Source organism: Musa acuminata, chromosome BXJ3-11, assembly GCF_036884655.1.
Source record: "Musa acuminata AAA Group cultivar baxijiao chromosome BXJ3-11, Cavendish_Baxijiao_AAA, whole genome shotgun sequence".
NCBI lineage: Eukaryota > Viridiplantae > Streptophyta > Magnoliopsida > Zingiberales > Musaceae > Musa > Musa acuminata.
The window spans coordinates 32,723,367-32,751,285 of record NC_088359.1 but is presented as its reverse complement, the minus strand read 5'-3'; the positions used below and the strand labels follow the sequence as shown (position 1 = coordinate 32,751,285).

The 27,919-nt window shown below is 39.3% G+C and overlaps 1 protein-coding gene across 1 annotated transcript; it reads right to left on the bottom strand.

The window, feature by feature from the left end:
- Positions 1-3,255: 3,255 nt before the first annotated feature.
- LOC135652565 (type I inositol polyphosphate 5-phosphatase 13-like) lies at positions 3,256-27,689 on the bottom strand. Its single transcript, XM_065173581.1, has 11 exons — positions 26,343-27,689; positions 23,059-23,311; positions 22,148-22,958; positions 20,467-20,591; positions 20,213-20,297; positions 6,378-6,543; positions 6,210-6,247; positions 5,850-6,117; positions 5,508-5,631; positions 5,063-5,423; positions 3,256-4,067 (listed from the first exon to the last, which is right to left on the bottom strand). Exons 1-11 carry the CDS (start codon positions 27,340-27,342, stop codon positions 3,729-3,731), a joined length of 3,570 nt encoding a protein of 1,189 aa, XP_065029653.1. The 5' UTR covers positions 27,343-27,689; the 3' UTR covers positions 3,256-3,728.
- Positions 27,690-27,919: the final 230 nt, after the last annotated feature.

The following is a 27,919-nucleotide window of genomic DNA, read 5'->3' as shown; positions in this document are numbered from 1 at the left end:
CCCAAAATGGATGGCTAAGTCCTAGTCCAAGTAAGAGTGGGAGAGGGAAAGATCAAGGAGAGGAAGAAGAAGAGAAGAGAAGTAGAGCAGAAAAAGAAGACAAGCAGTAGCATCACCTTCGATCTGTCTTCTTCCTGTTCAGAGAGTCCAGGAGAGATCAACTAACGTCAAGCGTTGTTGAACCTTCTTCGACGATCAGTATTTACAAGAAGAGATCCAACTTTCTTCGCCAACAAGATCAACAATCCCTCAAGTTTTCTTTCTGGCCTAGAACCGGTGTTCTTGTCGAGAAGAGGAGAGGCAGAGAGGGTGGCACTACTGTTCTGTTTCCAGCAGTTGCCAATTCTATTCAGCGTTCCAAGCAACATCTTCTTCGACGTCATCTAGTAGCCTCGACCTTATACTGAACCTGTCAACCCTCTGCCGCAACCTCATGTGGAGGTTGGCAGCGTAGAAACTTCATCTTCGAGAGTCGTCGCTTGCACGTTTGTGTGCAGGAGAGCTATCGCAATAGCACTTCATCTTCGTTCTCGACATTGAAAGACGTAACAGCAACTATGATAGAATTAACCTCTACGGTAGTGCCTAATAGGGATATTGTCGGTGAGTGATCAAGGAGGAAAGAGAGGAAAATCTAACAATAAGCATTCTACCATGATTTATCTACACTTGTCACATTAGAACTTTCGAGCAATTATCATTCGCGAATTTTTTTTGTTTTAATTTTCTGTTGTAGACACTATAAATTTATGACAAGAATAGATTAATTTTCAAGTTGTTCTTATTTAACTCTTCCGTAAAAATTTTCTATCTAAGAGTTGGTATCGGATGGATGAAGCCTCAAACCCAAACTCCATACATATGCCCAGTACTTGGCAGCGTTATACTGGGGACACAGGGTTTCTTCAATGCAGAGCCGCTGTGTGAAGCTCATCTGCTCGCCGAGTGAGATCGGTGTTTGATCACTGACTGCAATTCAAGGACCAACCCAACAAAGCATCATCCGTCCATCCTGATCTCATCAAGCTGGCATCTCTTATTCTCCAACTATTGTTGTAGTTCTAACTTCTGAGATCCTCGTCACCGCTGAGATGTTTTGCCTCTTAGACACCTCCAGCTGAGCTCGGAACCGGGTCGTCTCCCCAAAGAAGGTTCATCATGTCCCGCCCCAGGTAATGTGGGTTCTGTCGAGTCTCGCAGTCATCAGGTGGTGTCCCTGCAATCAAGAACATAGGCATCGACAAAGTCCAACATAAAAAACTTGGAGCATACAAAAGTCCGAGTGTTCACGATGAGCAATTGTGTCTGAGATCCACCAAAAAGAGGCTCAGTGTCCGTTCCATAACACCCCTTGGCCAAGTTGGGGTGCATCACCCCGGTTCCACTACATGGCCTGCAACGAGAGCTCCCATGAGCGTGACTCCACTTAGAGCCCCCATTCGAGTGGAGGGTCCTCTCTGTGTGGTCGGAACAATCATTCGAAGCCTTGCATGTAATCTTGTCTTGCTCGGTGGAACGAAGCTTCGACAAATGGGCCAAAGTGCTTCGGCAGACCCGAGGGCGTGTCGGGTGATCCTCTGCTGCCTCCCTGGAGGAGTCGAGAAGGGCTTGTTCCAGGCTTAGACTCTTATTGAGTAGTCTAAGCCTAAATAAGATAAGGAGGAAGAGAAAAATAAAATAAAATCTCTTAGGCCTTCAAAATATGATTAAGAAGCTCACGAGATAATTACATATTATCTAATATAATTCATTATCTGGTCCTTATATTTTTAAAAATTATTTTGGGATCCATATATTTACTAAAGTGAAATATTGAAATCCCTCCTATATAAGATTAAAAAGATAATTTCATAAAGTTAAAAATAAAGAGAAAAGAGGTTTTGTTGGAGCGGCGAAGCTAAATGTTTCACTCGTAAATATAGAGATCTCGATGTAATTTTTAAAAGTATAAGAATCGAGATATTAATTAAAGATAGTTAATTATAAGAAATAATTTGTAATTAACCTAAAGCAGCTCACGGAGGGATCAATCCAAAAGATTGAAGCTCAAAGTTTATAGGAAGATATAGAAGGATATCCCTTTTGTATGGCAGCCAAGTGATCCCTGAGCTCTAATGTCGATCCTCTCACTCACCAAACAATTCGGATAATATAGCAGACATAGCCAAGGAAGATTAATCGTCAAGATTGTTATCTCCTTATATCTCTTCACTTCACTTCAGTTAGATGTTGATATGGAAATTTCTAATTAACCCTTGAAAACCAACCAAACTGAGCAGGTAATATATAATTAACCGAACACTCAATCCGAAAGGTTAAAGCTCAAAGTTCATAATAAGGCATAGAAGGAATGAACGGTAGATAACCTCTTTGTATGGCAGCCAAGTGACCTTTTTGGTCTAATGTCGATCCTCTCACTCGTCAAACAATTCAATCAAAGGATAATATGTGTGTCAGACAATGATCGATCAAGGAAGACTAATCGTCAAGATTGCTATCTCCGTATATCCCCTCACTTCAGTTGGATGTTGACAGTAGAATTCTCCAATTAACTCTTGAAAACCAACCATCAGGCAATCATTGAGAATCATCAAAATCCAACCATCAGGAATATGAAGGCGGCACGGCACGCTTGAGGAAATTTGATACGATGATGATGGTTTGCTTGAGCATCTATGAACCGCTATTATAGTGTCCATTTCGTAAGACAAAGTCCAAGTGACAAAAGCTAATGCTGCGTGGCGCACATAATAAGAGGCATCGACGACATGGCTGACTCTAGCAATTGACGTCATTGAGTCACTATCCTTATCAAAACCATGTTGTCAAGATAGGAATCTAGCTAATGTGTTGATCGGGTGGATGCGATGTGTCATCCAATTGCCTATATGTCATACCTTTATATCATTTGTCTTTTATTGTGTTTTGACAAAGAAGGGGTTGAGACATTATTTTGTTTGGTAGGGATGAAAAGAGACAATCCCAATGTTAAAGCAAGTTATTATTATAAAATGTTTAACGTACGATCCTTCGACTCTGATAGTTGGATGACCCATGTAACTATTCCAGACATTAACCATGACTCAAATTCAACGATTACCAAAGCACACACTAAAAAGTTCAAAAAAAGTCCCCAAGTGTTCCTGGAAGCCAAAAGAAATAAAAAAACTCTAATTATGATTGATACGATAGTTTATGATAGTATTTATATTGCATCAATAACTGATCATAGATGAAATCACAAGTATCAAGACGAAATCGAAATCTGCTGTTATTATTGCTCAATGCAGCCGTGGGAAATCAATAGCACCAATCACCTGTTCACAGCACACCATATTCTTACAAGTTAACATCTCAAACAATGTTACATTATCAGCAAATAAGCATAAAACGAGCACTACAAAACTAAACCCATCAACCTAATTCACAGATCTAAGTAAAGCAAATTCTAGATGCATAATGCTGTGTCTACAGAACATACACAAAAAAGGAAAAATCCTCTAACAAGTTAACTCCTTAAAAGTACATCCCCAAGACCTTACAATTGCTGGTGAGGTGTAGAACTTTGAGCTGTGCAGGTGATGGATTTCTTTTCTCCAGGAAATGTATTTTGAGCTGTGCAGGTGATGAACAAGCATGAAAAAAAACAGAATTTATTTTCTTTACCCTGGCATTCTTTTCTGACTGAAAGCAATGTCCATCTTATCTTTCATACACAAACCTCATGGTCATCGCAAGTGAAACGACCCAGGATCTGCATCTGAGGAATTTCCAGTCTTAACATCAGACCTTTGTAGCTGGCTTGATTGGTTTCTTCTCGAAGAACCTTTTCTATCTTCCGACCTGAATGGGAAACAGTGGCGCACATGTACCCTGTGACTTTTGCTCTCGGTTGAGCCAGTGCCTGTGATGTTTACCAATATTACCACTTCCTTGTCCCTGGTATCTTCACACTGCCAATTCTGTGGGATTCCATCGACAAGGTCTTCCTGAGTGTGCAAATCTTCATGATGGACAGAAACTTCTATTGTTTGTCCAGGTTTCACAATTCCAACTGCTGGATTGACCTATTAGAGAAAAATGACAATGACGGTAAGCTGGAAGATCTCTGACGTTTCATGCAGAGGCAAAGGCAAACCCGACAGTTGTGTTCATCTATCAGAACTCCATTACAAGAAGGTAACACAAGAATGTTTAAATTGTTTAATTGTTTAGCAACCATGATTTGTAATGGAAAGATCAATCAATTTATTACCATTGACCCTCATTTTCATATTCAAATAAGGTACTAGTTGTGCTAATTATATGCTGAAAAATGAAGTTGGATAAAAGCATAGCATTCAAAAAAAAATTGATTGAAGTTTTGGATGAAGCATCATACAATGTTGCATCTTTCATAATTATTATTACTACATTTGTCAGACAAAGGGCCAGCATAAGCACGCCGATAAGGTTTTAACTTTGCAAACTGGGTGACCATGGACAATTCACAGAAACACCCTCTTTGCTTGCAAGAATAAAATGACCCACATATGCGACACGGAGCCTCGTTTGTGGGCCGCTTAGGTATATACAGGGACATTATTGGATCAGCTCATTATTCAGGTTGCTGTCTCATAATCTCAATCCATCCCTGATTCTGAACAGATCAGATCTCAGTTATGCTGTCATAAATGATCTGTGATAACATAATCTCACAGCTCAAAATGCATTAAAAGATCTCAGATCTTAGTATGCAGGACCCACATGTAATTTAATACAGTAATGAATACTACAAAAAAAATTATAAATGCAATATGGCAATTAAACTTAAATCTAAAAAAAAGGTCTCATATCTTAATAAAAGTTGTTTTTCTCCAAGTCTTCCAAATAAAATTGATATATGACACCTTTTTATCTATTAAGTAAATTACAGGACACTCCAACAAGGCGTCAAAATTAATACACATCCATTTAATTGCTAATCTTGCACATCATATGTGTGAGGAAAAATAAATAGCACCCAAATATGATATAAATTTGTACTTTTATTAACTAGAAATTAAGAAGTCCAGAGATCTACCTCAAGCCAGAAAGGAAAGCCAAAGGAACATCTAGCACAAAGCTCAGATGCATTTGCACTGCCCTGGATGTTTGAGTGGCCTTCAGAAACAATTTGGAAGACAGCTTTGTACTTTTCACACTTGTTTGTGATTTGAAGAATAGAAGTGTCTTGGTTTTGCAGGATGATGTTGTTTGTGCTGACAGTAATTTCTGGAATAGCACAGGATTCTTCAAGAAAAGATCTTATTTTCTCATTTGACACAATTATTTGTCCATACTCTTGCCTCTTTATCAACTCATCTGCATGTGCAATTTCTACACTGAAAATGCACCTGACAGGCTTGTGATCACTGTCAGTAACATCCATACATGCTTCATACCTAGCAAGTGAAAATGGCAAGTCCGTTAGTGACAGGCATTATTATTTTTATTTCTGTGGTGTATTACTCGAAACGGAATCTTACAGTGTGATCGATGAAACCACAGGGCACTGCAAGGAGCATTCAGCTACTGAAATTGAACGGCTATCACGATATAGTATTCTGTCACACCAAGCAGGAATTCTTTTCTTCTCACTTGAATCATATCCTAAGAAAGCAATTGATATATTAGCTTCATTGAACATCGTAGGAACATCATTCAGCCCCAGTTGCTTACTAAACAAAGAGTAAGCAACAAATCATCCAATCATGTCTTCTCAGGAAACTATAAAGGTATAAAATTAATCAAAATTAATTAATAATTAACCTCTATGTTCTCAACCAGAAGAACTGGTCTATGCAAAATTAATTATGCTACCGGCATACCCGATAAACCTGCTTGGTGTCTTTCAAACTTGTAAGTTGGAGGAAATTTAAAGTGCCCTTCACGCATTCCTTGGAACACTTTTCCTGCTTTCATTTCTGCTCGGAGCTGATCCTTCTCTCTAAGCCAATCAAAGCATCTTTGAGAAACCATGTCCCTGGCTTCATCATAAGTGATACTATGAAGCCGATAATTAAAATCACCAAGAAAAACAACCATGTCAGCTTCAGATAACTCAGGTTTCCCATCATCAGGTTGAGATCCTATGGCCTGCCAATGCCACAAGTTTTTGTTTTTTAAATATATGCTTAGCTGCAAGTTTTTGTCAACTGATTTTAAAATGATTTATGTTAACTACATACGTTCACTCCACGATGCAATTGAACAGACGTTGGACCAGCTGCAGAACAGATGTAAAATACATATTATATTGAAGCTGCAAAAATTGCACAGGAGTAGATATGAATGTATTACATATCTATGCTAACTTCATATCTCCCCTATGTGCTTAGATATGAGAATTGACAAACCTGCAGCTCCATGAAGTCCAGTGGTTGGCCGGCTGAAAGAAATTGTTCGATAAACATGATCAAAGTCAGCATTCCGCCTGCTAACTGCTTCCAAATGTGCAGCAAAATGACAGTTTACAAAACATATCATCCGATCATAGACTCTCATCCTCAAACCTACAGCACCCTGTATAAAATATTTAGACCATGAATCTTTTTTTTTATATTTATTTATACTAATTAATACATCGATACTCAGTAACTAGATATCTCCAACAATGAATAAAACATCATACATGAACTCATGGAAGCACTGAAGAACAAATTGATAAGAGTCATGGTGAACAGAATTTATGATTTCCCAGTTAGATCTCTCATACAGTCATGGCAAACATAATGTATAATTTTCTCATCTAGATCTCTCATACAGTCATGATTAACATAATTTATGATTTCCCATTTAGATATCTCAGTGCTCAATCTTTTCCAACATAATTAAGTGATACGTTTATGAGCAACAATGCAAATGATCTGATGCAACAACTTTGTAAACACAAATGTCTTCTATTGTATTTTTAAACCACTTTATTAGAATGAAATGAAAATTTAGGATGCAAAACTTGCAAACATACAGCATCGATAAGTAATCAGTGTTTTGTTTTTATTTCAACATTTTGGCAAAAAGTTAAAAAGACACTACTAACATAATTGCCTTAGTGTTAATATGAACTCTGTAATATAAATGAGATAAATACATCCAAGTAAGTTATCCTCACAGAGTAGTCACTAGAAATAACAATGATCTACAACTGAAAGTCCTTTGTCTAAATGAAAATTAATCCTCTCATTTCTGTTCTAATTGGTCTCGAGAGATTTTTATCTTCGGAAATTTTCAATAGTAGAATATGCATTCACAGAATTTAACCATTTTAAACAAGAAAATAACAAAAAATTTACTGATTTTTCATAAGTAACCAATGCATGTAGGCCTATCACCTTCACATTGTGGTGTACATATTTTGGGTGTTGACATTCATTATTCTATGCAGTTATAACTCAAATTTCTTTCAAGGTTCTGAATATTGTACAATACTGGTATATCAATCAGCTGTCGGTACGGTACATACTGAGTTGTACCGAGCATACCGACATACTGTCATGAACAAAGTTCTAAACATGATATTTGATGTAATACTTACGTATGTCCATGTTTTTCTGTTTGTTCATGCTTCGCACAGCATGTAGAGGAACAGTCGAAGGTTTAACAGCCCATTTTAGTTGGGTTTGGAGGCCTTCTTAGGCTTGTAAATAAATGTTGTGTCATGTGGACACTTGTGAGAGATATTCGGTCTGTAGTGGACCATTTTGACCCTTTGTTGTGCAACCGTTCAGAACTTGTAAAGTCTGTTTGTAATTTGCATTGTCTATGAGATGTTTTCGGAAATGTTTGCTTGTGGATCCCGAGTGAGGCGCTTTCTCTAACTCGTTTTCTCTTTTGTAGGTCCTAAGGGACCATGGGAGGTTTCGGGGAGGCTGACCTTTGCAGACGGACATGCAAGGTTGCCGCACGACTTAGGCAAAACCAACTAAGTCCGTGACAAATGGTATTAGAGCGGGACAAGCACTCATAGAAACACTTGACATGCAAATGTGGGGGACCTAGCGGGGCTGCATTGAGGGCAGTCAGCACACGCGCGACCGTTTGGAGGAAAACAGGTATGGAGATATAGGGAAAAGGAGTCACTCGGAGGAGCGGACATCTAAGATTGGCATTCAGAGGAATGGCCAACCCTTCGCGCAAGAGGCACCACGAGAACAAGCAAGCTTGGAAGAATGCGGAACGCACAAAGGTTGGAATGGCTGAGTTCGAGCTACGGCTTGACGTTGATAACTATACTTGATGGTGCTCAAGGCAAGCGAGGCACTTGGTAAAAGATGAGACCATGCAAGGTGGAATGAGTTGCTCAGCGACCGAAAGAGTTGTGCAAAACTCATAGAGGCGAGGGGAATTGCTAACTCGAAGAATTCGGTACTCATGCATGGGCTTGTACGCGGACAATTGAATGTTCGCGGCCATCCCAAGGCGATCGAAACTCGGCGCCATGGAGTATTAGAACTTTCTCTTCGACATGAGAAGGATACGTCCGTAGGAGGCTGAAGTGTGCAGCGAGTTCAGCATGTTGCTAGGCCTTGAGTGGTGCAGCGGGGACTATATTGACGTGGAGTCGCAATCTAGCAAGTGCGTTTGCAGGAGGCAGAACAATGCACAGTTTGTTCAACAAATCGGAGTAGTCCAAGGGGATGGCGGTCTCCGAAACTTTTAGAGAGAAAGCGTAGAGAGATGTTGCTCCAACAGGACAGATATCCAGGAGGGATAGGTCCCGGTTCTCTAGAGGGAGAATCATGTGCAACAAACCACACATGTTGAGGAGGAGTACCTAAAAAACAACAACTCCACGAAGCTCAATGGACCGAGCAAGCGGCGAGGAGTCATCGCATAATCTCGCTTGAAAGAATGCATTGGTGGATGCATTACGGGACCAAGTAGAGGAGCGACCTAAAGCAACACAAATGAAGGCACAATTGGAGTCGATATGGAGATCGGACTCAAGGGAGAGCTGACCCGTGGAATGGTGGGTGCGAGGGCTACCATCAACTCAATACAAAATGAGGAGCGAAGCAACTTGGGTGTAACTTGGCGAAGTACCCAAGCCGCATGAAGGGAGCCAGTATAGAAGATGAAACATGGAGCGAAAGCACAGAGCTTTCCTTGGACAGAGGTCAAGGACATAAACTCTTGCAGAGGCAAGAGCAGGATCATGTTGTTCCATGGGTCCTTCATTCTGACGGAGCGGACTCATCTTGCATTGTGCCAAAGATGAAGAGAGCTTTTAGGCACATGCACCTTATCTCGGAGAAGTATTTGACGGAGGAACTAATGTGACTCAACTTGCGGAGGCGAAGTTGGGTTCAGAAGGCCTTGGCACGGGGCAAGAGGACGCGGAGGCGGGTACTCTTGAAGAATATACTACAGTGTTGCCATTTAAGTTGCCATGAAGGAAGCGGTGCGCAGCGAAGATTGTGCTGGTAGGGGCAGAGGCCCAGGATCTAGACAATGGTGCACCATTTTCAGCGAAGTCGGTGGACTTCGCGAGCTACTAGACGACGGACTGTCCTAGAGCGGTTCTTCATCTAGGTGTGACCCAAGAGCGGGTGGATGAAGGTCGATTGCCGAAGGAGCGAACAAAATCGAAGGTAGAAGAGACCCTGCGATGTATTGGCAGAGGCCACACATGGATGGATCACAATTCAAGTTCATCCCACAAGGATCAGAATGCAATGGAGATGTCACAAGGAGGCAACATGGTGCAGCGGATCGTGGTGGAACAGTTCGTGGCAATGCGATACACACAACATAGTCCCGTGAGGGACTGTATCACACGGAGGTATGATTGGGAGCTACTGGAAGCTCCATTTCGGTGAACAACACGACGGCAAGAAGGGCTATGGATTCAAGGAGTGAAGGTCATAGTACCGCAGAGGCGGGTCTTCCGTGCGTGCATCGAATATTGCATCGGATGAAAACCTTGGTCATCAGCATATGAGGGCTGTTTTCCACCGAGGGAAAAGTTCGAATGCAAGTACCAGTGAGTCCCATGGGAGGGACTTGATCATGCAAAGGTATGATGGAAGCAACTGGAGAGTTGGACTGCTCCAGAGCCCATATTCGCTTAAGGGAGCCCGGCAAGTCAGAGGACAAGGTCGAGTAAGTGAATGTTGCTACCAAGGAAGCTAAGGAGAACAGAATCAGTGCAAACCCTACAACGTGATGGCAGAGGCCATGCATGAGAGTTATAATCTGTCTTTCCATCGACCAAAGGGAGCTGCTTGGAGAACACCGAGGTGTTGAAGGGGTCGAAAGGGGCGAGGAAGCGACGATGAGTCCAAAGGGACTTAGCTACCCAAAATCAAGCATCAATTAAAATGGAGGTGGACTCGGAGGAGTGCCACAGAGATATATCTACTGATCCTGAAGAAAAGGGATGTAGATGCGATGCGATGGATAGTAGGGTCATGGGCATGACAGCGCTATGGTACCGTAGAGGCGGGACTTCCGTGAAAGTCATTGATCCCTTGCTCTCATGGAGGGAGAGCGCTTGGTCGTGAAAGGGGCCGAGGAGGTGGAGCATGCAGAGACAAACTCCAAGTACCGAGACAAGGCTAAAAGGCAGAGGCCATGGAACTTCGTAAGACCGGTGTCAACGAGCTTCTCATCAAGATAGCCGAAAGTGAAGGACTTTGGGTCATGCAAGAGTGCACGACTAAGGAATGAAGCAGGCAGTACGCGGTGCTGTACCTTTGCTACTCAATGGAGTAGGCAGCCGAGTTGATGGAGAAGACGGTACAATCCTAGAGGCGACCAAAACTATTAGCAACTTACTCCAAGTTGGGGTGAAAACTTCCTGCATTCCAGAAGTTCGATGACATTAAAAAGGTGAATCACAGTAGTTAACTCAATATAAGGAGTGAAAACACTTTGAGTGCTTCAGAAGTATGAGCAAAGAGCAAGCGAAGGCCAGTAAGCAGCTCGATGCATAGAGAACAACCCTTGAGGAGGCGGGCGAAGTCAAGTAACCATTGCCTTCTCAACTCTTAAGAGAATGGGCGAAACCGAGTACCCCAATTCTCTTATCTATCCAGCAGAGGAGCTCTGCACAGGTTCAAAGACCCTTCAAAGATATTAGAAGACAAAAGTTATCAAATCCTCACCAATGATGATTAGTGCTATTGAGGGTAGATTATCCGCTTCATTTCCTAACAGAATGCCAATCAAAAACGGAAGTGATGCGAATCTACTTGGAAGTGACAACTAAGTAAAAGAAGAGTCGATGAGCAAATTTTATGGAGGAAGGACCCAAAACATCATAAGTTTGTGAGGCGATGCTCGTTAAAGCTCCAACAAGCATCCACCCAGTTCAAGCAACATGAGGTATTTGAGAGACTGGCGCATACTAATGATGGTCTTTTCCTTCATCTGGAGGATCCACAGGAACCAACAAGGATCAACACAACTCAGCCAACCCCACACTAGAGTTAGAGTCAATGGCAAGTTGAAGTAGCATAGCGAATTAAAGGTTTGACTACTCAAAAACAACAGTGGAGAGTAGTTGGGAGCCAAGAGGCGCATTGCAGCTGGAGCAGAAGATTGAAGACTCAGCAAAGGCGAGGAGTTGCAGTGTCGGCAAAGGCTTCGACGAGGACGTCGAAGGAATAAGTGGGGGAGAATGTCACGGACAAAGTTCTAAACATGATGTTTGATGTAATACTTATGTATGCCCGTGTCTTTCTATTTGTTCATACTTTGCACAGCATGTTGAGGAACGGTCGAAGGCTAAACAACCCTATTTTAGTTGGGTTTGGTGGCCTTCTTAGGCTTGTAAATAAATGTTGTATCATGTGGACACTTGTGAGAGATATTCGATTTGTAGTGGACCATTTTGATAATTTGTTGTGCAACCGTTCAAAGCTTGTAAAGTCTGTTTGTAATTTATATTGTCTATAAGGTGTTTTCGGAAATGTTTGCTTGTGGATCCCGAGTAAGGCGCTTTCTCTAACCCGTTTTCTCTTTTGTAGGTCCTAAGAGACTATGGGAGGTTTCGGGGAGGCTGACCTTTGCGGACGGACACGCAAGGGTGCCGCATGACTTAGGCAAAACTAGCTAAGTCCGTGACAATACGGTACACTAAGGTGTACTGATATACCATCCATACTGATCTTCTATCGGACTAGTACGTTCAGCCTGTACCGAGCAGGACAGTACAGTATTACAAAATATGATTTTTATTACTTAAAATATTTTATTGAGGTCATATTAATATTTTGCTAGCTTCTATGTGATTTGAAAGTCTTTGCTTTTGGTATAATGTGCATTGAAAAATTCTTTTTTTCTTTCACTAAAAGCTACTGAGTCTAAGGAACACATAATAAAGTGAAAATTTATTTCTTCACTAATTTTTTTTTATTCCTACTTGCTAACAAGGAGTTGCATGAAAATAATAAAGTGACAATTTCTATGTTCGAATTTGTACACAAGAAAATTTTGTTACCATCTAATGAGTTTCCAAATTGAGGTAACAAAATTGTTCCACAAATAATGTCCTTTTTTGTCACTCTTATTTCTGTCGGCAAAACTTAATATCTTTTTATAACTTAATGAGCACCATTTGAGATGATGTATAAACAAAATACATTTTCTTGGATGAAACTTGTCATACACAGATTTTACCTAAGGCTATTTTAGGGATTTACTAATTTAATCTAGGTTAAAGTTAATTAAGAGGATTTTGTAATTTATCTTGCACATGGTCTCTCTCCTAATCAGGTTAGGAATATATATCTTGATTAAAAGTGAAGGTGGAAATCTAAAGAAAATCCTAATTGAATTAGTAATTCAAATCAAATTAAATTAATTAGATTATGATTCCCAGATAGATTAGGATTAGAGTTCCTTGGAGAGATAGGATATCTATCCTATAAATACACCATAATCTCTCTCTTCTCTCAAGCCGTCATGGGATGCGAGGCCTGTGGCGGAGAAAGTGCCGACGATGGGAGAGAGGAGGGAATGGTGGACATCACCTTTGTTGGTAGTTATCCTTCTCTTTTGCCTGTTTATATTTTAATTCCTTTGATTAACCTCTTATCTTTTTGTCAACCTATATTGTTCTATTGACTTATCTTTCGTGATCTGTGAATTTATAATCGAATCAAGATTTGTATAAGATCTTTTCTTATGATTTGAAAAGAGAAATTGAGATGGTTGTATTTCATATTATATAAGTTGTGGACCAACCCACAAAAATCTGTCTGGCACCATGCCATAGATGGTTGAGAAACCAGCCTAGCACATGACCTCGCACTATTGAATCAGCCTAAACCATGTGGACTACTGCACGCGGCAACCAACCCAAGACTTGTGGGACGGTAGGATGCAACCCAAGTCAATATATTAATCATGTTGGAACAGATCATGAAAGCAAGAGTCAGTCAAAAATTTCAGATCCAAGTACTAGTTGTTAACTGCTGGACTACTCCCTCAAGATGATGCAGTTTGCACCGAAGCCACCCCTTAGGTTCTTTGTTGTCCACTTGATAATAAAGAAGCATAAATTAGTGGAAGTTTTGCATTCTATTCCTATCCTTGACCCCAAAATGTCTTCACTGAATATTTTACTCCTAACAGATCTTCCACAATGACACAGACTTCAAGAATTCATACTGAAGCAAAAGCTTCTGAGCCTTCATTAAAATGATCCATGTAATATAGGGTATTTAACGGAAGAATTTAAGACTTCCATAGGACGAAATTAAAACCTCTAGCTATACAGGATTTGTAATTAGTCTTTAAAAGCAATAACTAGTCTCTAACCGAAACCATACTGGATTTGGGGTTTGTCGCTTATAAGGTGATGCTCACCCGATAGAAGTGATCTCTTCTGATTGGGATATAGTAAATAGCAAAACAAAATAATTAATATAACTTTATAAGGACCAACATGAGATTAGTTGGATAGATCCTCAAGCAAAACCTGTTGGACTATGCAAAGAGCTTCAACTGAATCCATAATATGAGATGAATATGTTAAGAACTAGCCTGTATATGTTACACGATATAATTTAAAATCTAATGATATAGATTTTGCTAAGAGTAACATGAACCAAACTCTAATTTGAGTAGGCCCAATAAGGTTAACAAAGGGTCAACTTGTTAAGTACTGAACAGGTATTAGCGGCTCAAACGAGCAACAAGCCTAGAAAACACTGACCCAACCCATTAATTTCAAAACATATATCTAAGGATAAAAGAGTATTTTTACCTTGTATTCAACTTTAAGATTTAATAGGTGGTAGGACATAAGTCCACATGTGGTGGATGAAGGCTGCGAACCTACAAAAACGTAAAACCTGGCCTTGCAACTGTAGCAGAACATGTCCCATCATATCAACAATCACCCCAATTATAACGAGCCACCACAAGTTGCCCTTTGCACTAGAGTCGTTGTGGCCAATACTTATACAATTCCAAATACAAGCCAACACAAGCACAAGTCTACACTACCTTTACACGCATGAGCACATGACCCACTTGACTAAACCCAAGAGTGCATAAGTGACACTACCTAGCTTCATACAACGATGTGTGAGTTAGACGTTACATAACCTACTATAGCTTGCACTTCACACTATATGTAGAACAGGCGGCCAACTTGGCCCATTGACCCAAGTACTTACCCATATGGTATCACTTCCCATATGCAGACTAGTAACTTGTTAATTGTTAATACTATGTCACTTGAGGTACACCATCATAAATAGGTTTGTCATATGATGTGTGGGCCCAACCAAGACATGGTATACCTAGACTTACAATTCGCACCTATCGCAAGGCTTACATGTCTAGGGTACACAACTATCTTACAGGTACTGTTATGTGCTAGCATTGAGCTTGTAACAATTGATTGTCATATGTCCTTGATTGTAGGGTGTTGTTTGATGACAAGATGTGGCATGTCAGAGGTACTGACCCACTACATGATCCATGATGCATATTATTGCACATGACCCACATTATGTAGTCTACACTATACAAGTGAGTGGCCATAGCTAGCTAGGCTTATGATTAGCACTGCACATGTATCTGATCCATGAAAAGAATAAGTAAAAAGAAGTCTTAAAAGGATTATGTCATCCTTTTGAGTGATACACTATTGACCTACATTTCTACTGATACATCCATATTATCTCGCATACGAACGTACACATTTGATGCATGGTAAATGATGAATGTTCTTATATCCCTATCAATGCATTTATGGAACCTTGTATATGCATGTGCATACTTGATGCATGTTTGACAGACAAATAAGTGATCTACCTAGGTTAGATGTAAGATCTCCATGAGGTTGTGCCCCACATGACAGGAGCTTTGGGCCAATCATGCAACAAGTAGCACCCATCATGCAGCAATGCATGATCCTCCTCGTATGATCTATCGTCTTGTAATTGTGTGCGCTTCAGGCCCATCATGCAGCAAGTAGCACCCACTAGATCGAATCCCCTATATTATCCTTCTAGTATAATCTATTGTCTTGTGATTGTGTGCCTGATTGATTGAGTTGATGATATGATGATATGATCATACAATGATATGATGACATATTACGAAATGACATATGACTCTGATACAATGAAAGGACATGGATTATCCCTATCAATTGCAAGAGGGTCAGTATACTGAAAAGTGATTCCCTTCGGGAATATAACAAGCTGTCAGACGTGACAGTTAGATGGTTCCTTCATCTACTATTAGGAAGAACATATCCCTACTTTGGCAGGTGAGGAACACAAGTTCATCTGTTGTTGGGAGCAAAGTCTTCAATTTTGAATAATACTGCTCGTACCGGGTGGTACATACCGGTCTGCCAACAGACCAATACATGGAGGGTCCGCTACCGGATGATATATATATATATATATATATATACCGAGCGGTATACCAAAACATACCGCTCGGTATACAGTAGTACCATACCGTATCGAGCGTATCTCGAAACTCCGGTACGGTACAATATTTTAATCCTTGGTTTGGAGTTTGATATATGTTCTTTCTATTTGCTGTTGGGATATTGCACTATTGGGTGTCCGATTATGCTTGGATATCAATGATGACATGCATGAATAATTAGATTTTATATATATCATGTTGCATTAGTGCATGTGAAAATTATGAGACACATTGGATGGTCATTCTCCATCCTCTGTTGAGAGAAGTAACCATCAGATGTTTGACTCGAATGTCAAATCTTGATGCAATGCATATGTATAACTAACTGTATTTATGAATAATATTGCATAAAAGCATATTGCATACATTCTTATGACCTGTGTATGATCACTGATTACTTTAATGATTTTGTACTCTTATTTGTTGTTATCTGACTTACATATTATATACACAGTTAATTCATTATGATATTTGATCAGCATGTTGTTATTACCTTTTTCTTTGATTTTTATTCCCTACTGGGCATTTGTTCTTACTCAAAACTACTATTACAGATTCCAGTAAAGAATATTTCAAGATAGTATGATGATGGTTTTGATTTAGCAAAACACCTGAATCTGCTATTGGGGGAGCATCTGATATGAGGTGATAGTTAGGTAGCTGATATATAATGATTAATTATGATATTAAGCGGCTCTGTGTGATAATCATCATATCTATTGGCTACACAGAGCTAATTTGTCTAATGGATTATTTATGAGCCGCTTAATAATCGCACCAGCTCTGTATGATGGATTTTTGAAGAGAGATTCATGCATGGTGCGATTTTCTCAGCATGCGAGCTAATTTGTATCGAGGCATGACAAAACTAGCTCTTATAGTTATCTATATTAATGCTTAATTTTAGAAAGAACAAGATGTTTCTTTTGTCCCTTTCAAGTGATCGGAAAATAAAGAAATGGTTGATGTATTCAAGATAATTACAAATTAATAAAATACCATCTCAATTCATCTTATTTCATTAGATGCGGGATATGATATGGTTCTGAAGGATAAACCGGATACAGATAGTTTCAACTTTCAATAAGATTTCATTTTTGAACAAAAATCTATTATTTATTTATTTTATCTATTCCATAATTAGAACAAAAGGGGATACACATTACACAACCATTTTGAATCATAAGAGAGATTTCAAGAAATGATAGATCTATTCACTCTATAAATAACCGAGTCGAATCTAGTGTATCATGGGGGATTTGCCTTTTCTATTGATTCCTACAGGTTTTTCTTAGAATGAGATAAATGAAAAATTAGAACTCTTTTTTTTTGTTCCTTTAAAAAAATTAAGGAAATTATAGATGTGCAAAATTTAGTTGATGTTTAGTGAGAAGCTATTTCATTGAGAGCTTTTCCAAAAGAAACCCAAAATCAGAAAGTAATCTGGAAGGGAACTGCTACAAAATATGTTCTGCAAAATCAATTTAAAGATTACAAGTTCTTCAATGATATAACAAATGCCTTGATTTTGTATTAAAATATCATTCTTCTTTTTCTGGTTTATTTAAGTTAATATCAAGGATAACAGGATCATCATTATGAAAATTCAAACATCCACAAAGAAAATATCATCCGTGATGAAACCAAACAACTTCTTTAAGCCATAATTTGTGGTATCAGTCACATCCTGATATGATGCACCCAATTCATACCAGTATTATCTAAGACCAATCAAAATTTGGCTGATTTCAGTTTATAAGTTGGTCAAGATTAATTACAATTGATCAAACTTCATCAAAGTAGGCCAATTTTGACCATCTCTAAGCACTTTGTGCCTCAGAAGAAGAAAAGGATGAGGATAAAGTGAAAGGAAGATGGAGATGAAGAGACAAGTCAAAATGGAAAACAAGAAAGAAAAGAAACCTACAATAATGACTATGGAATAGTGAAGACATTGCTACTATTTTGTTTGTTATTTGTTGCAACCATCACATTTACTCTATACCACCACTGTTTCTATATTGCATCGATCACTAGTAAAACAAGGAGGAAAAAATACTATGATCAATCCCTTAACCTTGTAACATAATCAGTATGTGATCATAAGGAAGATTTCAAGGGTTTGCCACTATTTTTAAATTATATGACCAATTTGTTTGAATAAGGTTTTCTTTGTTTCCCTTTGGATTGCCTAATACTTCATTCACATGGTAATTAGAAAAACATCAGGACTACAATAGGACTCATCACTACCTTTAGAATTGCAAATAAAGAAGTTTTGACACTTTTGTATGATACACATAATAGTTATGATGATTAATATTTATTTTCTAACAAATATATAAAATTATCTTAATGACTTATTCATTATGATCTTAACCAGTATTTTAGTACAACTTTTATCTTCTAAATCTTGATTTTATATGCCTTTTCAGAAAATTAGATAATCCATGAAAGGTAAAAGAACTTTTAGCATATAATGTTTTTTTGTATTTTACATTTATTTTTAAACTGATTCATATGATCATATCCAACTGTTCCGATCTGATTCATCTTAATCATCTCATCTCTATTCAATCTTGATACTTGTACAAATCTGGATAATTATGCTTTAAGCTTGAATTTTAGTATCCAATTATTGTTTACTTTTGATAAAATTCTTAAATAGGTACTATATTTGCAAAAGGAAATCACACCACAGTATAGAATAAATTTTGAAGGAACCAAAATTGCATGAGATAACATTAACTATGATTCATGAATGAGTAAATATCCTCCTTGAATTTGTACTTGTCATCCATATTGTCATCCCCCATGTTATTCTTTGAGCTTTGGAACTTAGACTCTAAATGTTTAATAAGCTGTTGATCATGGTCATCAATTTGAACTTAGACTCTACAAGCATTATTGCTTGTAACTAATCTAAAATTATAAATCTATGATGGAAAGAAAATATAATACTTAAGACTAAGAAACATAATGGTTCGAATAAACCTTCAGAGTTGTAAATAGCCAAATAAAATTGATAAGTACATACTGAATCAAGTGCTACATCACTTTGAGAGTTGAGGCATTCGTGGTTCACCCTGAATCTAGGATCTTCATTTTAGACCAGAAATGGCATTCAGGCACACAATGAAGTGCTGGGGTGAGGCAAGGCAAAAATGTCTTGAAGTGAAGAGACTTGCCTAGGCTCTGACAAGATGAGAACCTCAGCCTGAGAGCTAGGCATCAAAGTGTAGGCTTGGGCTAGTATCAATCGGGCCGAAACTTGTTTCGGCAGTGACTATGCCAAATCACACCCTACTTTTGGAACCTGGTTAATGTTAGTAAACTTAAATGTTATATATATCAATTCCCCTCACACATCCCGACCACGACCCCAACACCCCCTTTCCACTTCTAAATGGCCTGAGGGACCCCAAGCCCTGATTCTCAACTCTTTTCTGCATCTACTATCCACCACCTTCTCTGCCTCCACTCTCCACTCTACTGCATCGGATCTCCGATGCCCTCTCAGCTTGGCTCTCTACCACTAAAGCCAAACCATGTAATAAACCCTCAAACCAAGCAGCCCCAACCCCTCATACTCATTTGGAGTTGTCGAAGTCAAAATCTCTGCCACTTTTCCGCCTGTGCCATAGACACAATGCCCTTATTGTCTCTCCCACTTCCTGTTCTTCTTCTTCTTGCTACGTCCAATCCATTGGTATTGTATGTTGTTAAGTTTGATTTGAGTTTTGTTGACCATTCAGCTAAACCATGAAAATTGGAAGCTTATGTTGCTTCTTAAATACTCCTATACCTTTAGATTACATGAATTTACATTTTTATGCTAAGTAATATTTTACTCGTAGATATCAACCAAGTTAAAATGATTACTTCTAACTGTCATCTTTATTGTTAATTATATTTTTATAATTTTTGTAAGGTGAGCAGCTTGCTTCACTCTAATAAGCACATAGGCGGGTGCCTAGTGCCTTGGGCAATTTGGACCGTTGGCGCCTTTTAGCTCCTAGCACCTTTAACAACACTGCCTTAGATGTATAGAACTAGACTATGGACTTTACAAGATCAATCTGGAAACAGCTAACAGTAGTAGACATGACTTGTCTTTCTAGCACAGATTTATGCTGATGAAGCACCAAGTCTTAATCCCATGTATGCTGTTTATGTTTTTTATCCATGCAAGTTATCACACAATGTCTAAGATAATATTTTACCTAGTTCCTAAATTAAACCAAGACGAGGCAAGATCAGAAAAACTGAAAGCAAAAGATTTTGGAAGTACCTTGTTACCAATTGCACGCCCAAATCCACAAGGTACTGCTGCAGCATCAACATCACCAACATGTGGTCGAAGGCTCTTCCTAGCCCTATAAGATTATAGAACAACTATGTTATATATGATGGATTAATAAGGACAAAAAGACATGTGAATTAGATATCTCATGATGTACTTCAAAAGTTTTAAACAGAAAAAATCAAGTAATCCACAGTCAAGAATATACTTTGTCTTCATAATGGCTTGTGATGAGAACTTACCATGCAGCAATGAGTAACCCCGCCAACTGCCTAGAACCAACACGCTGAAAAGATGTTCCTTCATCTAAGGTCTTTCCTATATTACCCAACCACCATTGCCCATTTGCACTCCCCTCAAGTCCTACCTAAGATCATTAAAACAGTCATAAACGTATGAAAAGTACAACATATAAGTTCAAAGAAACTTGCCTGCTATAGGATAAAAGGCATAATAACACCATGGGCAAGTGAAATTTGATAACATCAGTAAGACTGAAAACATCTACAGATCATTAGTTGATGAATATAGATAATTTTTCAGAATGACAACCGTTTCAGATACCTGAGTTTTGAATTTACATACTGACTTTAGAATCATATAAGATCCTTAGAACACAAATTGTTACATAGAAGGAATGCAATATCTGGACCTGTATGCATCAACTAATATTTAGTCGTCTGAACAAACTCCAGCACTGGTTGATGTTTAATTTTTTATCAATTTCTAGTCACACCAAACAGAATGGGTTAGTGCACCGCCTTATATATCGAACTGTACTAATCCAAGCGGTTATTGAAGCTAGTATTGAACCAACATTCAAATGGTTCGACCTTCACTTATCTTTTCTGATGTCACAATGCTGTACTGCAAGTTATCATAACAACCAAGCATTATGTGACATGAGAACATCTATGAATCATAAAGGCCTTACCATATTTTCACAACCAGTTCATAACATAACAAGAAACCCTAACATTCTGTAGATTTATTAACCAAAAAATTTACAAAATTTATGACTTTGTTGTGACTTTATAAAGCCATTGATTAGATGGTGAAATCATTATTGATGATAAAATATCAAGTTAAAAACTAGAAAGTTATTTTCATCTATAAGCTAAAATTTAGTCAAAAAAATTTTAGCTTGTCATTTTTAATTAGGTGGAGAAATCTTTGTTAATAGTGGCTACGTTTCTCAGCATCTAGTACAAGTCGATATCTACAATAAAATCATGGATCCTCTCCTCATACAAATATGCATTAGCATGTGCATTCTATATAAAGAACTCTAAAGGCAGAAAAAGCTGGCAAGATCTTTCCAACTGATTCAAGAATCTAGTTTACATTTGGGGCCTTGGCCACAAATAAAATGTTAATATGATAATTTTATATCGAAGAATTAAACAATGTTGGTGCACAAGCCCTACTCTTGTTTCTCCTCATCATTCTACTATTATAGATAACAAAAGTAACAATAGGTACCACAGTGCATCAAACCAGCAGAGTGAACCTCTGATTCAGTCAACAAAGACGGATGGCAAAGTATGGTGGCATGTTCAATAGATATGCAATCGATTTTTCCTCTTAATTAGGCTCCTGAATTGCTTTTCAATCAACTAAATGAATTATATGAAAGAAGTGATGTGAGTTTGTGACTTTCACTAAATACTTAGAATAGAAATCATCTCTAAGAACATCAATTTACTTGAGTGGTCTACTAAGGATGGACCAATAAGAAAGATAAAAAAGCAATCACTGATCATGTAATAATACTTAGCAAAAATAGATGGAACAGTAATTGCAGCTATTTTCATTGTATTGGTGATATTTTAAACTAGATATGGGGCAAGTCCTTATATGCTGCAGTAGGTCAAACTCACAAAAGAGTGATAGCATCACAGGGACAGTGCATTAGTATCTTACAGTTTCTTTAGCAGCAGCCATTGCCAGGAATCCAGCTCCCATTTCTACCTCTTGCAATCCAACGACAACTAATCCAACCTCTGATGCTGCACTACCCAACCAGGATATAAGTGAATTGTGAGATGCCCTTTCTTGTCCAACATTCCAAGTTCCAGCCAAGATCTTAATATTTTCATATTTCGTATATGACAGCTCCTTATTGGCCAACTCCGCTCGCAGTATATCATCAAGTGGTCCAGGAGATCTTATATTCCACCCGCGTATGCCACCGTCATGTGCCAGTGTGAACAAGTACGAGCCTCCAACAACCATTTTAATAACTGGACTGTTATGTGCAACCCATTCTCCAAGAAGATTTCCATCAAGATCCATAACCTGAGCTGTACCACTAACATAGCCTACCCACACCCGTGATCCATATGTACAGATGCATTGAACAGAAGAAGAATGATGTTGAACTTCCTGCAATCGGTTTCCACTTCCATCCCACTGGACCATTGACCCATTTGTGCATCCAGTCCAGATCATACCATCCATCGATACAGCTAAGGCTTCTGTTCTCCGATTATCTTCCCCGAATGTTCCCTTAACTGCAACTCTGCGAACTGCATCAGCTGCTCCCATCAAGGCATTACGAGAACGTTGGAAAAAACTAACTGAACCTTGTGACTTTTCCTTCTTTGATGATGAAACAAATTTTGTCTTCATCTCATCCTCAACATACTGATCTTGTGCAGAGGGTATATCAACGCGAGTCTCTACCTGGCCATCTATACCAAACACTTTCAAAAGATCCCTTGTACGAGAATCCCTGCAAGATAAGAAATAGATTTTCCAAACATTAACAAGGCTAAGCTTAAAACTGACCAGCATTGTCAAATTCAACAAAAGTATAAAACAAGTGAACATACCATAGTGCAAAGGATAGGCTACCAGCACTCCACACTTTGGACCTAGAATTGTCAGATGCCATATATTTCACATCTGCAGCAGGCAAATTACAAACCCCACCAACAGTGACCTGGCTCCTTAGGTCAATATATGACCTCTCAGCTAGTAAAGTAGCCATATGTCTTTCTTCAACAGAAAGAGAAAGAACCTTTTCAATGGCATCCCAAGGCCAGACCTTTATGACTCCACCTTCAGAACCTGACCATATTTCACCTGGTAATGAAAGTTAAAACATAATATGTCGAAATGAGTGAAGCTCCAAAATCATTCAGGCATTAATTTTCACTCAGATCAACGAAGATAAAAAGTAAGACTAACGCATCCATTCTTAATGTTTTAAATTATAGACCGTTATACGTAAATCAAATAAACAGATAGATGGAAGACCATCCAGAAGTTACATTTCAGCCATTGTCCAATAGCCAATAAAGTTACTGTTCTTTTTAAAATGCTTTAAAATAGAGAATGGAAGTCTTAGATATTAATTGATTGGATTTACAGGACAGAAGAATGGAAATGACTTGTTGTACTGGTACAATGCTGCAATAGTGGTGTCTTTCCACTGCTTCACTGAATCCTGTCAACAACTACTTTAACACTTCTTAATGAAGTAGATATTATCCCTAAACACCTGCAGGGACACTGCAAAGGTGGAGGGGATCCTTTGCAAAAACAAGTCAATAAATGAGATTAAACACGTGCTATTCTTGAGGTCTTCTCCTCAGAATCACAGTCTATTAGCTTGAGCAATGCCAATTTTCCTATGAAGCAAGAAACTTGAAGCAGGAAACATAAAACAGATACTTGGAATTTGGCAATGGACAATAACAAAGAAATTATCAATGTAGTGCTATTGATGTCAAAACTGAAAACAAACTGTAAAACTTAATTTTGATTGACTTAAAATATTTGACAAACAATTTTTATTTTGCAAGAGGGGACACTGTTTTGCATTTGAAGGTTGCATATAATTACTTAGATATATGTGCACTTGTTTAAGGTCATATGATAGTTTTGCACATGGCTCAAAGGTTGGAAGCTTGGAGGCTAGCAGTTTTGAAAAGGCATGATATGAGTCATGAGATTTATGCTGACTCTATTATCACAAAGAAGATTCAAAAAGCCAAGGAACATCCAAGATTTAGTAAAATCATCTACATCAGACCTATCTAACATTATTCCTTCAAATGGACTATCTCAACCCAGCCCTGATGCAAGTAGTGCACAAACTGATAAATAGAATTAGATCTAAAGATATCTCAGAAATACTCACGGTTCTCCTCATGCCAAAATTGTATGCATATTAAGCAATTACAGGAGGTCAGATGATATAACTTCAGTTTTCGAAGTCATGTAGGTCCACATTGTGCACTGCAGTAAGGATTAGCTTACAACCCATCACTTTTGCACTAATAATTGTCTAGTTTCTGTTAAGTCATTTATGCATTACTTGCTGTAAATTGATACCTTTGAACTTCTACTCCTCCCTAATAGTTTCAATGTATATTCTCCTATTTGATATCCTTCCTTGTCCTTCTTTAACCAGATATCTTCTAAGAGAACCTATAATTAACCAAAATGCCTATTCATGTAAGCACTTCCTTACTATTACTATTTACGGACCTGTCAATGGTACTTGTGTGCACATTTCGAAAATTTCAGCGTGTCATCAGGTTGATAGCTTTTACTAGAAATAACTGGAACACTAGCAAATTATAGAAGGGTGATCTAATTGATTTAGTTTTAACTGAACCTACATGATCCTATTAACAGATCTGCAGTAAATTATAAATTCATCAACATAAAACACTTTCTACAAACATCAACTTGTAAGCCTTAACATGTAAAATATCTAAGGTTACAAGCCACTAGAACTCTCTCTCTCTCTCTCTCTCTCTCTCTCTCTCTCTCTCTCTGCACCCCAGAAGCAACAGATGACAAATTTTTAAATTAGTCTCATAGTCAAATTCTGAGATAAGCAAAGGATATGCAGAAAATGGAGAATAATTCTGGTAAAGGCAATCACTAATCCCAATGATAAGTCAACCAGATCAGGATGATGAAAACATGTTCCAAAAATTCTAGACTCGGTAATGGAGCTAAAATTAAGGACAGGTAATGCACCATGGCAGTATTTTTTGTAAGGTTACAGCATGATTTTGGCAGTAACAGTGACCTGTTTTGTAAATATCCTTAAGACTACTCTTCAAAGATAAATATTAGAATATTAGGTGTCATCCTTTTTAAGCAACTACTTGTTTTTTTTACTACATATTCTAGCTAATAAAATGTTAGGTTTAAACTTATAGTAGGTACCTTCATTTTGTCTATTGTTCCATTTTTCTGCTGTAAGTCGAGCACTCTATTAAAGCGAAGGCAAGAACATTTTGTGTTTTAGCAAGAACCACTTTTCTTTCAGCATTGTTGGAATAAAGCAACTACCTATTTTTTTAGTAGAGAAGCATTTTTCTCTCAGGATCAACATAGTCTCAGAAATCAACTTGAAACTTGCTTCACCATTGAAACTTGATTCACCTACAAAGTTTAAAAAACATGGATCTAAGTAACATTTCATACCACATGATTGTCATATGGTGTGTCCTGTAAAAATATAGGTACCATAAATGGTGGTACGTCAATGCATAATAAGTACTAGAACTGCACCTAGTTTCTTAAGAACATTGGCACATGCAGGACACATATTCTGGCACATGCAGCACAATGGCACTGGCATGACTATGAGTTCATAATATATAACTAACAGTACATGTTGTATTATCCCTATTAGCTAGAAAGAGCTTTTACGATACAAGTGTGTGGTACATTTTTGTAAAGCATGTTGCACATATGGATGAAAATTATGGACTTCAGTTACCGGCAAAACTAAAAGTCCTATTGCAAGAAAAAGGAAATTCTTTGGTACTTCAGCCAATGGCTGCTGATGCTGCCACCTCAACCCATAAGCTATTCCCATGCCCTTGTCCCACAAGCATAGCATTTTTCTTTTGGAAAATCCTACTAGAGTTTTGTTGTACAGAAAAAAATTTTGTCTTGCCAAAATCATTGAGATAACTAGTTATATGGCAGCAAATTTCATCAAGGCAAGCAGGACTAGATGCAAGTACTTTTTCTTTTATTGAATCTAACCAAGGAATGCAGCACAAAATGCAAGCATTTTCTTTATCAAATCTCACCAAAAAAGACAGGACTAATTGCAAAGCTAACGTTGTTGGGTGGTATTTACCATAAGATGTGATAACCATGGAGAGTACAGGAGACCGGTGATGTGCCAACCACGAAAGGCCTTCTCTAAATGGAGGAGCACCACCTACAGCAGAAGCACAATTACCATCATCGGGAGCCGAATTTGCGGTGGTCGCCTGGTCAATCTTCCATGACCTGATCTTCCCGTCCTTGTGCCCACTCCAAATCAAGCCATTGGCAGCGTCCACCACCAAACAAAGTGTGGGAGAAGTGCGGCATGACTCGCAGAATGGGGCACTTTTCTCATCACCCCTCTTCACCATGGCACCGGCCCCCCACTCCTCAAACACGTCCTTGAGGTTCCACAATCGCAGGCCAGACTCCTGGCCAGCCCAGAGCTGTAAGCCAGTGCAGGCGATAGTGCGGAGGAAGGAGCCGGCCTGAGTCTCGCGAAGCGGGTGCGGGCGCACCTCGAGTGCCGGGGGGCGGCCGGGGTGCATGGCAGCGCGGTGGGGCACGCGGAAGATGCCGACGCCCCCGCCGCTGCCCATGAACTCGGGGATCGTCCCGGGTGCGCCGCCGTACTCGGACATGGCACGCTCGAGGGTGAGGGAGCCGTCGCTGTCGGAGAGGGAGGAGCCGCCCCGGCGGAGGTCGAGGGAGAAGGCGTTGCCGAAGGAGCCAGCGGTAGTGGCGGTGGCGTGGTGGTGGGATTGGGAGGGACCGGAAGTGGGGAAGGACCGAAGGTGGGGCGAACCGATGTCCTCGACGGAGGAGGAGTGTTTATGGCGGTCATGGTAGGAAGGGGGAGGGGAGGAGTGGCAGTGGGCAAAGGCGGAGGCGTCGGAGGGAGAGGAAGAGGAGAGGGCGTCCTCGTCGAGGCTGTGTTTGCGGATGGCGTGGCGGCGGGCGGCGCTGCTTAGGATGGCGTCGCGGCTGAGGGGCTGGCTATAGGATTTGCCCTTGCGCTGGGCGCCGCTGGTCCGCCCCGCGGCTTCGGCGTCCTCCTCCTCCTCCTGCTTCCTCCTCCTCTCGTCCATTAATCAAGAAGAAGAAGAAGAAGACAAAATTTTCAGTACTATTACTCCAATCTATATAATCCATATTTCAAACATCTCTCGTTGGATCATCATCGATTGTTGTAATTGTCATTCGACACTACGTATCGAGATGGCACATGACGCGCGCGCGCTCTCAATCTCTTCTTCTTCTTCTTCTTCTTCTTCTTTGGGTTTCCGTTTTGGAAGAGGGGGAAAGAATGCGTCAAAACAAAAGAAAGAGAAGGGAAACGGGGAGCCACGAAGCAGAGAGAGGATGGCGGCGGAGGTGAAGGCGACATGCGCGCGGGCGATTACGGGCGGCAGGCGACATTGCGGCCTTCCGTTCGCTCTTCGTGGCCACGTTGAACTTATTATTATTATTGTTGTTGTTGTTGTTGTTGTTGTTGTTGTTGTAATAGTCGTGTTCATCTGATGATGACTCATCTGTCATCAGCTTCTCATCCGATGTGGCACCTGATAGGATATTATCACATTCTTATGATACTACATACATATTTAAGATCATATTTTAATCTTTTATATATAATTCAGATGCTACATCGGGATAAAGTGGAAA

Excerpts from the sequence above, each read along its gene's own strand:
- LOC135652565 (XM_065173581.1), bottom strand. The coding sequence starts at position 27,342 with ATGGACGAGAGGAGGAGGAAGCAGGAGGAGGAGGAGGACGCCGAAGCC. Across the intron at positions 20,592-22,147 it reads TGGCTGCTGCTAAAGAAACT|GTAGGACTTGAGGGGAGTGC; the intron begins GTAAGATACTAA and ends TAATGATCTTAG. Across the intron at positions 6,248-6,377 it reads TGGACTTCATGGAGCTGCAG|CTGGTCCAACGTCTGTTCAA; the intron begins GTTTGTCAATTC and ends TCTGTTCTGCAG.